The sequence below is a fragment of the Hypanus sabinus genome, chromosome 8 (genome assembly GCF_030144855.1).
Source record: "Hypanus sabinus isolate sHypSab1 chromosome 8, sHypSab1.hap1, whole genome shotgun sequence".
Lineage (NCBI taxonomy): Eukaryota > Metazoa > Chordata > Chondrichthyes > Myliobatiformes > Dasyatidae > Hypanus > Hypanus sabinus.
This window is the reverse complement of record NC_082713.1, coordinates 123,961,311-123,974,662: the sequence shown is the minus strand read 5'-3', so window position 1 is coordinate 123,974,662 and position 13,352 is coordinate 123,961,311. Positions and strand designations below refer to the sequence as shown.

The following is a 13,352-nucleotide window of genomic DNA, read 5'->3' as shown; positions in this document are numbered from 1 at the left end:
ATTTCTTTAAGACTTTGTTTAAACAGCTTATAATAGTAGGTTGTTTGAGAATTTAAGTCACTAAATTTGAAGGTATCAGGTTAAGTTGTCCAAGTCATGTGAATTGACATGGAGTTATTTCAGAAGCGATATGGTAAGTGTCTTTGGATCTGGTACATTATTTTGATGACAAAAGATGGCTGGAGCAATGCAAGATTAGTTAAAAGCTAGTTAAAGCTACAGCTCAGCTGAAATCTTGGGCATTTTTTAGATAAAGGCATCAAGTTATGTTGCATATGCATCATTAGTCATAAGCCTAATGACAAAATGTTTCATTGTTGTCCTTGCTGATTGTTAATAATATGTTAGTCTTGGCAGATTCATTGAAATTGTATTAGTGCCTCTGGTTAAACTAGCACCATTTAGCCATGGTGGTTGTATAAAATTGTATTCACCTGAATGTAAGAAGCATTTGGGACACTTAAAAATATTCAGTAAGCATAGTGTTTTTTAAAAAATTCTTGTTGAGGAATTCAAAGCAAGTGAACACAATGAAAATTAGTACTCGACCTTTTAAGAATCAAAGATGAATCTTCAGTTGCAGAAATTGTAACTTGATTTCACATGTCACTAGAAAGAATTAAGAATTATGATTCATACAGTTAGAGCGTGGAATGGATTTACCAACTTTTGTGTTCTAATTTAAGAAAATAAGCTTTTTGAGATTGTATGAAATCCCAGTATCATCACTTATATTTCAACTTGAGCACATTACATATGGAGTAAATGGTTCAGTGTTGGATACAACTGAACAGTATTTATCAGTTGGTTTGCCGGTGATAATGTTAACATTTTAGTTGATGAATGGTGCCTCGTCTATAATGTAAATACTAATATGCCATTTTTATCTGTTTACAGATCCCTCCAAGTGAAACACCATCACCACCGCCAGGTTTAACAAAACCCAACCCAGTTGTCCCAATTAGTTCATCCAATCACAACGCAAGGTCTCCATTCGAGGGTGCTGCAGCAGAATCCCAGTCCCTGTTCTCAGACAACAGTAACTTCAGACACCCCAACCCTCTCCCAAATAGCCTGTTATATCCCACTTCATCACCATCAACACACGACTGGCCAACAGCACCAGAACCACAGAGTCTCTTCACATCAGGTACGTACTTTTGGAGTATATGTTTGGATGTGGGAGGCTATGTTTCTACACTGTTACTTGGATACTTATTATGTCAAAAGCACAAAATCCATGAATTGGGAAAAGAGATGAAGCAGCATAAAAGCATGTATGTGAGATTTGAACGAAATAACGGGTGGTTGGATTATAATCGAACTTGTAGTGAATGAGTGGAAGTTACCTGTTGTGTTCTTTCACCCAGTAATGTCTGTTTTTGCAAAGCACTGTTAATTTGATTTCCGATTGTCTGTAAACTGCTGTGATTAAACTAAGATCGGCAAATGTGGGAAGGCAATACAAACTTTATTTGTGCTGCACTTATTTTGCAGATGTACTTTATAAAATGAGGTCCAATCCAAGTTTTCACCCATGCAGAGTTGCAGGTGAGCCAGTCGTATCTTAAAAAGGGCTTACTCTGCTAGCACAGCTGACTTATTACTGCCTTGATGAAGAATTAGGATGAGATTACCTTACGTTGCTGGCAACTAGAGTCAACACTGATGCAAAATTACTGCTAATACAAATCGTTGTGCAACCAATTCAAGAACTTCGGCGCTTGCATAGGAGATAACACGATAAACTGGATGCTCTGCTTGCAGTATATTAATCTGAAAGGCATGTTTTTCCCCCTACATCAGATTGCTACCAAGCTGATGAAGTTCGTTTAACAATATATCATCAACCTGAAATAGTAACTCTTTTTCTCCCCCACAGATGCAGTCTGACAAGCTGAGTAATTCCAGCATTATCTATTTTTGTTGCTTACATTGTTCTATGTTATTAAGACTGCGGGAGTTTTCAAATGTTTAATTTAAAGCTCCTTTTCTGTATGCTTTATTGTGGCTTCATGGGTTTGACACAGTTCTTGTAGGAGGGATTTGCAGTTTAAATCCATATTCTATTAATCTTTATGCATCTCGATCCATGCTAAAATTTGTATTTTGAATCTGGTTTTCCCCCACTATTGAGAAACACTGCTATCTTCAGCTTTTGCATGGCCATTGTATCCACAACATTAAAATGCAGTTAAGAAGCATTGTCTTTGAGGGTGCAGTATGAACATCTTGGTAAGAAGATTCCCCTCAGTTGCTTGCAATTCAGCTTTTTGATGAGTTAAATTGGCACTAATTCCAGATGTTGATCATTTATTATGCAGAGAATTGTAAATTTCCTATGGTTTGGGAGAAGAGCAATAGTTAAGGGAGGATCTTGCATGCACATGTCTGAAATACACTACCTTCAAGCTCCAGGTAAAATTGAGTCTGAGATAATTGATCGCTGTTTCAGAGATGCTGCAGGCCTATGGCTTGAGGTGAGAGGTTCACATGGTACAAGGAGTTTAATTTTAAAATCAATGGATGCACTAATAGTCTGTACATGGAGCTTGAGGTAGGAAATTAACCCAAGATTGAGTATCTATGAGCAAATGAGAAAATATCACAGAAAAAGGTAATTCACCAAAACAGTTGTTATGCTCTGATTGAACTTGCTCCCACTTCTCATTTCACCTCACAGTTCTGCTTTTCATTCCCTGGAGTTTTCATCGAGTACGCAGGCCATTTCCTTCAACCATTCAATGTAATAATCCGTTTCCCATTCTCACTACTCTCCACATTAGGAACCTCCTTGTGAATGGCTACCCTTTGATTATGTGCTATGACTTTTGGGCTTCCCTGCTGTAATGCAGTTTCTCTGCATCTACCATGTGCGTGGAAAAAAAGATACTGAGTTATTTTCAAGCATGCAACAGATTATTTCTCATCTTGGTGCTTAAGGTTATTCAGTGCTTTTACTTCTGTTGCTCATAACCACTCATTTCTGTTATCTTTCAAGAAGTTTTGCTCCGTTTGTAATCATAGCCTCCATTGTTCATCTCTACCCTACCAAAGTAATCCTATTGTGGAGGTCCTTGTACGTGACTTATCTGTGTCCATATTCAGTGTCTGTAGTTGTCATTCAAATCGCATTATCCTAACCAGCCATATTCTATTTAACTGCAGCTCTCAAAAGAACATGAAAAGTAGGAACTGGAGCAGAGCATTCATTTACTTACACTTGATAATTTAATGTTTATCTATTTATTAAGGTCATGTCTGATTTTTTTGTTTTCAACATTCCCAATTTTGTTTCCAAAAATAAAACTTCAATGTGGGCATACTGAAAACCTGAGTATTTACAGGTCTGATGTAGAGAATTACAAAGGCAAGCTTCCAAACAAAGGATTTCTTTTGTTATTGAAATGTCTGATGCCACAATCCCGTGTTGACCCTTCTACTCCTCACTTCTTTCCACACTTATCCATCACCCCCCCAACCAACTGGGCTGGGAAAACTTTATCCCAGTGTCAATACATGCAAAATGTTGAAGGAACTCAGCACATCAGGCAGCATCAGTGGAAGTGAATAAGCAGTCAACATTTTGGGCTGAGACCATCAGGACTAGAAAGGAAGGGGGAAGATGCCAGAATAAGGTGAGGCAGGGCAAGGAGGACAAATGAGGTGTTGGGTGATGCCAGGTGGCGAAGTGTGATGAATAAAGAAGCTAGGAAGTAACAGGTGAGAAAGTAAAGGTTGGAGAAGAAGGAATATGATATAGAGTGGGCCATAGGGGAAAGGGGAAGGAAGGGGGGCCTAGGGGGAGGTGATAGGGAGATGAGGAGCAGAGATAAGAGTCCAGAATGGAAAATTGAAGAATTGGAGGGGAAGAGGGAAACTTACCAGAAGCTAAGTTGATGTTCATGCTATCAAGTTGAAAGCTACCTATACGGAATACGAGTTCTTCAACTTGAGAGTGGCCTTGTGAGTGAAGAGGAGGCCATGGACCAACATGTCGGAATGGGGATAGAAATTTAAATGGTTGGCCACCGGAAAATCCTGCTTTTTGTGAATGGAGTGGAGGCGTGTCTCCCAATCTACTCTACGCCAGGTCTCACCAAAATGGAGGAGGCTACAACAGATATAGTAGATGACTCCAACAGATTTGCAGATGAAGTGTTGTCTCGCCTAAAAGGACTGCATGGGGTCACTGAATGGAGGTAAGGGAGGAGGTGTATTGGTAAATGTAGCACTTCTGCCACTTGCAGGGATGAGTTCCAGGAGGAAGATTAGTGGGGGGGGGGGGGGATGAATGAACAAGGGAATCACGCAGGGAGAATGCGGAGAATGGAGGGAAGATAAAGATGTGTTTGGTAGTGAGATCTCGTTGACCCAACCAGCTGTCCACCACCACCCTCGATCTGGAAGAGCTCATCCTCGCCCTCAAATTTCTCTTTTGGCTCCTCTTCTCTCCCCCCCCCCCCCCCCCCCCCAACTTTCTCCAAACTCAACTAGGTAGCTTTGGGCACCCGCATGGGTCCCAGCTATGCCAGCCTTTTCCTTGGCTATTTGTAACAGTACATATTCCAAGTTTTCCCTGGTATTACTCCTCAGCTCTTTCTGCACTACATTGATACTGCTCAAACCAGCCAAGCTGAGGCTTGACAATTTCATCAACTATGGCTCCAATGCCCTTAAATTCACTTGGTCCATTTCTGATACCTCCTCTTTTTCAATCATTCTGTCTCCCTATCTGGAAACTGTCCACTGATAAATTTTATAAATGTACCAATTTCCATGACTCTCGTAACTATACCTCTTCCCACCCCTTCTCCTGTAAAAACGCCATTCCCTTTTCTCAGTTCCTTCATTTCTGCTGCATTTGAGCCCAGGATGAGGCTTTCCTTTACAAGACATCTGTGATATCATCCTCCTTCAAAGGATATCATCCTCCTTTCTCCACCATTGCTGCTGCCCGCACCCTTATCCCTTCCTTTTCATGGATATCTGCACTCACCCTGTCTTCTCACTGCCTCAACAGAGATAAGAGTTCCCATTGTCCTCACCTGCCACCCATGAGCTTCTACATCCAACGCATCATTCTCTGCAACTTCTACCATCTTAAATGGGATCCTTTCACTAAACACATCTTTACACCGCACCCCCCCCCCCCCCCTTCGCATTCCAAAGCAATCAATCCTTCGGTGATTCCCTGGTCCATCTTTCCTTCTCCCTGATCTCCCTTGTGGCACTTATCCCTGCAAGCAGAAAGTGCTGTACCTGCCCATTCACCTCTTGCTTCATCTCTATTCAGGGGCCCAAACAGTCCTTCCAAGTGAGGCAACACTTCATATGCAAATTTGTTGGAGTTGTCTGCTGTATCCAGTGCTCCTGATGTGGCCTGTATATTGTTGAAAACTAATGGAGATTAAAATTAGGGGACCACCTTGTTGAGGACCTTCACTCCCATGCACAAAAAGCAGAATTTCCCGATGGCCAGCCATTTTAATTCCTATCCCCATCCCCATTCTCATTCTGACATGATGCTTGATGGCTTTTATCTTTTACCAAGATGATACCACTCTCAGGTTTGAGGAGCAACACCTTATATTCTTAATAGGTGGCCTCCAACCTGATGGCATGAGTATCAATTTTACCAACTTCAGGTAATTACCCTCCTCTCCCCTCCCCCTTAATTTCTCCCATGGTCCACTCTCCTCTTCTGTCAAGTTCCTTCTTCTCCAGCCCTTTACCTTTTCCACCTATCACCTCTCAGTTTAATTTATTCCCCCCCCCCCCCAGCCTCCTGGCTTTACCTATCACTTTATAGCATGTCTTTCTTCCCCTCCCCCTCACCTTATTCTAGCATCTTCCCCCTTCCTTTTCAGTCCTGATGAAGGGTCTTGGCCTGAAACGTCAACTATCCATTTCCATAGATGAGGCGTGACTTGCAGCATTTTGTGTGTGTTGCTCTTGGTTTCCAGCATCTGCAGAATCTCCTGCATTTATGGTCCCAGTGTCTACCCTGTTGTGACCTCATCACCTTATGAGATTCACTCATTGTTCTGAGCTCCAGGGACTAAAAACTTGAAAAGACAGTGTTCTGGTTCCAATTTTCATTCCAATGTAAGCTCCTTAGAGCTGATGTATGCAGAGATTTTCTACGTAATCTTACCAAGGCCCTGTGTCGTGGCATTAACTACTGAAATCTTTGCAATAAAAGCTAATGTTACCTGTTTTCTTAGCTGCTTCCTGTACCAGAGTATGAACTTTGTATTTGAGCATGAGCACAAGCATACTTACATTGATCTACCAATATTCCTAACTTTAAAAAAGCTACCATTTTTTTTCCATGAACAGAGTTCTCATCGCTCATTTATTTCCAACTTGTTTATTCTCTTCAGAAGCGAGTTTCATAATTGTTTCAGGTGAACTCGACTGTTTTGTTTATTCTAAGTCGATGCAATAAATTGTTGGAGTCCAAGCACTAAGCTTTGTAATAACCTATTTGTTGCAAACATTTGATGAATATATGACATTTTTTTTATATCCTCCAGTCCCCATGAATCCTAATTATGTAGCACTTTATAACCTGCCCTTTGAATGATCCAAATAGCTACATTCACTGTCTAACTAGCCTGACTGTTGCAATGCCAACAACAAAGCTCAGTTTTAACAGTTTTTCACATCAATTTTTAATCGGTTCAATAATTTGCCTTTTATGGCTGCATTCCAGTTGATCAAACTGGTTAAGTTAACTGACCCCTTTTTTGGTTGCAGTTGGGTTCATTTTTTCTGATTTGCAGGCACCATTCTATATTGTTTGGAATTGTGGAAGTTCTAAAGCTATGCATCCATGTTACCTCCAGTATCTTATTCAAATTCTAGGAAATAGTCCATAAAAACTAACAGATATGTAGGCTTCTTCCTAGTTAATTATTCAGGTAATTTCTTTTCACAAGCCACATGTTTTCTAATATTTCAGGAATGCCTTCTAACGTTTAATGTGCAGGTAGGTAGGTTAACTTTCCCCTCTAGACTGTCTCTGGTGTGCAGGTGAGTGGTAGAATGTAAGTAGTGGTAATGAAAATACAGAGGAAAAAGGTGAGATTCATGTAAATGTATGCTTAAAGGTTGTTGTGAACTTGGTGCGCCAAGAGCTGTGCTTCTGTGCTCTACAACTCATTGCATCATAATAGCCATATTCTGATCAGTCATCTAGGTGAATAAGTACCTAGTTATTAACTTGTTCACTGCCATTGCTCATACTAAATTTGAATTCTGCCCCCTTGTTTGTTCTTTGGTGTTCTGAGAAAGAACTATGATGAATATATTATAATGTCTTGTTTTCCCACCCATGGAGTTACTGGAAATCTGATTGGACCAGTTTATATCAAAGCACACTCATTGGCTGAGTATAGAAACTCTCCCTGACAACTCTCCATTTCTCATGCTAGTTTTAAAAGCAACTTGTGTTCCTGACTGACTCTGCATGTTTTATCACTGTTTTGTGGGATTATTGTGAAAGAATCTAATTTTGCTAGCAATTTCTCAAGTTCAGAGTATCCACATTACTTGCACACATCCATTACTGGTGGATAGTGGGTATATAAAAGAAGCGAGACTAAAAGGTACAGATTGGTTAAGTGAATTAACAAAGGTCTGAATATGAGTATAATGAGGGAAAATGTCCACTTTGACAGGATAAATATAAAGCAAGTATATTATGTAAGTCATGGGTGATTTTGGTGAGTTAGTGCATGTATGCAGCTACAACACATACATGAAATGTAACTGTAATTTATTGTTAGGGGAACTGAATCAGCCTAAAGTGGAGAATTGTTCTGGTGACATGGAACAGTCCCCATATGTGGATGGGGGGAAAATAAACATTTTTCACTCAACTGAAAGCATTAAAAGAATTGTACTCCTTCATCTACGTTGCTACACTTGTATAATAGAGCATATCATGCAGCATTTTGCAGTTTGTTTCCTTTCAGGAGAGTATTGCTCAGATTATCAGCATCAGACCCATTCTCCCACTTAATTCCATGTAACCTGTTCTCTCCTATGTCACATTAGTACTCATACTAATCACAAATACAATGGGGAAGCTGGAGTTGCCAATAAACTGTTCTTTGGGATGTAGAAAGAAACCAGAACATCCAAGGAAACCCTATTTGAAAGCATGAACCCTCCACACAACAGCATATGAGATGAGGATTGAATCCAAGTCCCTGGCGCTGTCAGGCTGTGGCATAAACTGCTGTCCCGCTTTACCACAATGTTAATGCTGATGACTTAAGAAGTTCCATATAGTTAAAACACTCAATACCATTTAAAAAGACATTAACGATGCTTGAACGCTTCTGTATTCTCTCACTGTTCACCTTTCTCTTGTTCTGCCTTAATCCTGACCCTTTAAACCTACCTTCCCCCTCCCCACACACACACACTCCAAGCTGCTGTGATTGCTGCTGAAGCCCTTAATGTCACAGTGCAAGTGCACTGAGGAGAGAATATTTTGTGCCTTTTGTGACCCTGAAGTGACCGACAAATAAAATGGCTTTTAAGTATACCATCTGCTGCCAGGTAGAAACAGAGTCAAAACCATTAGGTTTACTTTGTAACTTCAATGCATTGAGAGTATGTAATGAAGAAATAGCCAGCTGGCTGTTAAAAAGAAATTCAAGACTAAAAGTCTTGCATTATGCGCAGTCTCTCACTCTTCTATGGCCGAACCGATAGATCTGAAAACCATTGACAGCTTTTGGCTGGTGGCACAATTCATACTTGCCCTTGGATAGCTGCCAACCTGCCATATTTAGTCTTAAATTAGCTTCTGAGGATTTGCCACTTCTCAATATTTCAGGCAGTTTTTAATCGAAGTCATTACTCCAGGCTGACCTATATCATTTCATATTGCAAATGATGCCTGAAGCACCCCATGCAGGCCATGAAACAAGAGACAACAGATGCTACAATTGAGATGATCCAATTAAATCATTGTCATACACTTATCTTTTTAAAGTTAGCATATTTGCCTTAAAGTGTACAGAAGTCTGACAAGACAGTTGGCACTAGAGATAATTGTGCGTGTAAAATCTGAATCTCCTAACATCCCAACAGCTAGCGGCTTTCTGATCTACACTGTACATCTTTGGTGTTGACATTTCTGGAAGCAGCTTCCAGAATAATTTTGCTTCAAGGCCATCAATAAAGTACTGTGATTCTTCTGAGTTCCTACATGGAACTTTTCACATTGCTGTGTTCTTTGAGTGCAGAGTCGGCTATTTGTTCCAAGTGACAATTTACAGATATAAAGCCACACGTGCTTAAAAATTAAGCACTTGATGTATTCTCATGTTTGCTATAGAATTTGACAATTTATTTCTATGTTAATCCTCAAGAATACTCTGTCCAGAATTAGCAGCTCAGATGTGTTGCCCTCCTTATCCCTGCATCACCAACCTGTTATCTTTGTTCACTATCTGCATGAACCTGTCACCACTGTCAGCATTGATCTGCTCATCAGGAGGAAGAAATCTACTGGAAATAACTTAAATTTACAAATAAATTCTTTATCATTTTCCCCCAACTTTTTTGTGTAACTACTTTCACCTTGTGTGAAACTGGAACCCTCCTGATCTGAGTCATCCTTTTAATGAAGGATCTGGCACTACTAACTAATCAAACTGTGCCCTTTTCTGGTTTAGTTCTCATTTGTATCTCCTCTTCACTAACTTTCAAGAAGACAAGGACTGAGAGTTGATTGCACTCTTCACAATGGAAATAATACATAGTTATATTTATAGATATGTTTAAAGAAACATTTACTCATTTCTCATTTTCTTTGACAAATTCCAGAAACAATCCCAGTATCTTCATCAACAGACTGGCAAGCTGCTTTTGGGTTCGGCTCCTCCAAACAACAAGAGGATGATCTGGGTTTTGACCCATTCGACATCACAAGGAAAGCCTTAGCAGACCTGATAGAGAAGGAACTCTCAGTCCAGGACCAACCTTCCAACGTGGGCCTCACTTCCCCCACCGCACTACAGACCCCTTCGCAAACTGCAAACAAAGGCATTGGTGGCTTCTTGACACCAGCTTCTGCCACAGCAGCCAACTCCATAGGCAACTCTTTTCCCAACTCTGTATTACCACGGAGGTTTCCAGCTTTTCAGCACAGAGCCGTCTACAACTCATTCAGTTTTCCAGGTCAGGCACGGTACCCATGGATGGCATACCCTCACAATAGCATGATGCACTTGAACCACACAGCAACACCCACCTCGAACAGTAATTTCTTGGACTTAAATATACCACAGCATAGTACAGGACTTGGTGGAATTCCTATATCAGGTAGGTGGCAATTGTAGCTACTTAATAACTTGATTCTTTGTTGCATTAAGGAACTGTAAAACCAGCAGCTGGATGAAGTGCAGAGGAGTGTTGCAAGTCTGGGCCATAAAAGTATACTTTTAATCCTGACATTTTTCTGTGTGTCACTTGACTTTGGTGTTTAATAAACTTCAGATTCTTGCAGTGTTTGTGGCTCAGCTACAGATTTCAATTAACACTTAGCCCACATAATCAATGTCACAGGTTTTATCTTCTTGAGTTTCCGGTAAATGAATTAAAATTAACCTGCTTACCACAAGAAAATAAGGGTAAATCCTATTCCATACCAGTCTAACATGGAGGTGCTGACAGTGATGCATAGTTAACAATGAAATGCTTAGAAGGCATTGGCTCTGTGCTCTTGTATCACAGTATAGAAATGTATATTCTTTCACCTTTGCTATTGTCATAGTACAATGATTGTTGCATCTGCAATTTGAGATAATATAACACTTAGGTAACTTTACAGTTGGCTATGTAGATGTGCTGACATTTTACTGTATGGTATAATGTCTCAAATGTTTTTTAAAATTCTGTTTTTCAATATGAATCTGGGCTTAAGTATTTTGAAGCAAAAAGCAATTTGCACCAGAGAAGTATGTCCCCTTACTGTTATGAATATTTGCTCTGTGGCTCTTTATTGTAACAAGTGTTATTTCTCTAACCAGAGGTGACCGAAGTTGCGCAAATATTGGCACACCCTAAGTGGATTAAGTCAGTAAAATTAGCCTCTTCGAACAGTGTTATTAACTTCTATTTGGGAAGATCAGACAAGGAGACTATTTCTAATGAAGAAAGCTGTTTTACATAGGTGCAAATGTCAAACCGGGATTTCTTTTTGGAGTTAAAGAGCTGAGCTACCAAGTCAGTTCATGATTTTCTAGTCAGATTTGCTTGTTCTTATTACTCATTCTTTCATGTTATATTCAGAATGCTTTAACAAATGTTTTTAGTTATTTTTTTCTGTCAGCATTGAATTTTCTCTGAATTATTCCGTTTTTCAAATTTTCTTGACAAAGCATTAAGGACTATTTATCCTATAATCAGTATAAGTTCGCCAACAGCCCCCAATAGTGTCATAGCAGGTGATTGATCAGGTGAGGATTTAAATTACCAATTGCAAGCTGATTAGGAAATCTGCAGTATTATCTTGTGAAATTGATGCAAGAGACAGAGGTGCTGCCAATTCAGAGTTGAGTTGATTGCTACTGAGCTGTTACACAGTTTTGTTTATGAGAAAATCGTCAGAAAATTGTTGCAGTTAGTGACAGCGAATGCAATGTTTCTTTGGGGGAATCATTCACTGGCAAATGACTTTTCCACTGTACAATGGAATACACTAATCTATATCCTCTTCTTGGCAGCAGCGTTCAGGTACCATGGTACCTTTATTTGCATTAAAATTTGATTGCCCTGTTAGCTCTGTTCACCTTCCATGAAATGGATAATCCTTGCTCAGACTGGGTTCTGTGGGTGCCATTAATCACCCTCTAATTGTCCTTTATAACAAACACAAAATGCAGGAGGAACTCAGTAGGCCAGGCAGCATCTATGGGGAAAAAAGTACAGTTGATGCTTCGGGCCAAAACCCTTCGGCAGGACTGGAGAAAAAAAGCCAACGAGTAGATTTGACGGGTGGGGAGCGAGGAGAGAGAAACGCCAGACAATAGGTGAAACTTGGAAGGGGTGGGATGAAGTTAAGAGCTAGGAAGTTGATTGGTGAAAGAGAAAGAATGCCATGGAAGAAAGGGGGGGAGCACAAAAGGGAGGTGATGAGCGGACAAGGAGAAAACACAAGAGAGGGACGAGGATGGTAAATAGTGAAGGGGGGGGCAGGTGTGGATGCATTACTGGAAGTTTGAGAAATCAGTGTTCATGCCATCAGGTTAGAGGCTACCCAAACGGAATATAAGGTGTTGTTCCTCCAACCTAAGTGTGGCCTTATCCTGGCGGTGGAGGTGGCCACTGGGAGATCCGGCTTGTTCTGGCGGAATGAGCTTAGATGCTTGGTGAAGCGTTCTCCCCATCTACATCAGGTCTCACCAATATGCAAGAGGCCACACTGGAGCACTGAACACAGTATATGACCCCAACAGACTCACAGGTGAAGTGTTGCCTCATGGAAGGACTGGGGCACTGAATGGTAGTAGGAATAGGTGAAGCCCTTGTTCCACTTACAAGGATAAGTGCCAGGAGGGAGATCAGAGGGGAGGGACGAATGGACAAGGGAGTCACATAGGGAGCGATCCCTGTGGAAAGCAGAAAATGGAGGGGAGGGAAAGATGTTTGGTGGTGGGATCCAGTTGGAGGTAGCAGATGTTTTGGTGGATTATGTGCTGGACACAGAAGCTGGTGGGGTGGTAGGTGAGGACAAGAGAAACCCTGTCCCTGGTGGTGTGGCAAGAGGATGGGGTGAAATGGAAGAGATGTGGTTGAGGGCAGCTTTGATGATGGAGGGACGAGAAGCTTCTTTCTTTGAAAAAGGAGGATGTCTCCTTCATTCTAGAATGAAAAGCCTCATCCTGAGAGCAGATGCAGCCTTAGGCCCACTTGCTTTGAGCCCTTGAAGGATATCTACAGAATCCATGGCCCATCAGGTACCTCCACCCAAAGATGTCCTGCCAAAGATCTGGCTATCACAGTAGGATTCACTGGAAAGTATTGAGGGTAATAACACTCTTATTTTTTTTTCCCCAATAACATATAAGGAGTGATGAGGTTACATTTAATGTTCAACTGTATATAACAATGTCACCTTTGTTTTATAAGTTTGTCTTGAGAAAACAGAGGCTAATCATTTCTTGTATATTTTATACCACAAAAGAATATTTCCATCTAAATCTGTAATATGTTACTGGAATTTACTCTACATAGAAACATAGAAAAACTACAGCACAATACAGGCCCTTCGGCCCATAGCCCTCTCTTTTTCTGAGGTCCATGTACCTGTCCAGGAGTCTCTTAAA

General features: G+C 40.7%; 1 protein-coding gene across 12 annotated transcripts in view; it reads left to right on the top strand.

The window, feature by feature from the left end:
- Positions 1–13,352, top strand: part of cnot4b (CCR4-NOT transcription complex, subunit 4b) — a 178,079-nt gene that overhangs the window by 117,193 nt on the left and 47,534 nt on the right. For 7 of the 12 annotated variants that reach the window (XM_059977763.1, XM_059977759.1, XM_059977754.1 and 4 more), the window contains 2 exons: positions 898–1,150; positions 9,850–10,347. In XM_059977763.1, coding sequence (XP_059833746.1) covers positions 898–1,150; positions 9,850–10,347 — 751 coding nt within the window. Of the gene's footprint in view, positions 1–897; positions 1,151–1,497; positions 1,552–9,849; positions 10,348–13,352 lie in introns of all 12 variants that reach the window. The other 5 variants (XM_059977756.1, XM_059977752.1, XM_059977755.1 and 2 more) reach the window with 1 other exon arrangement.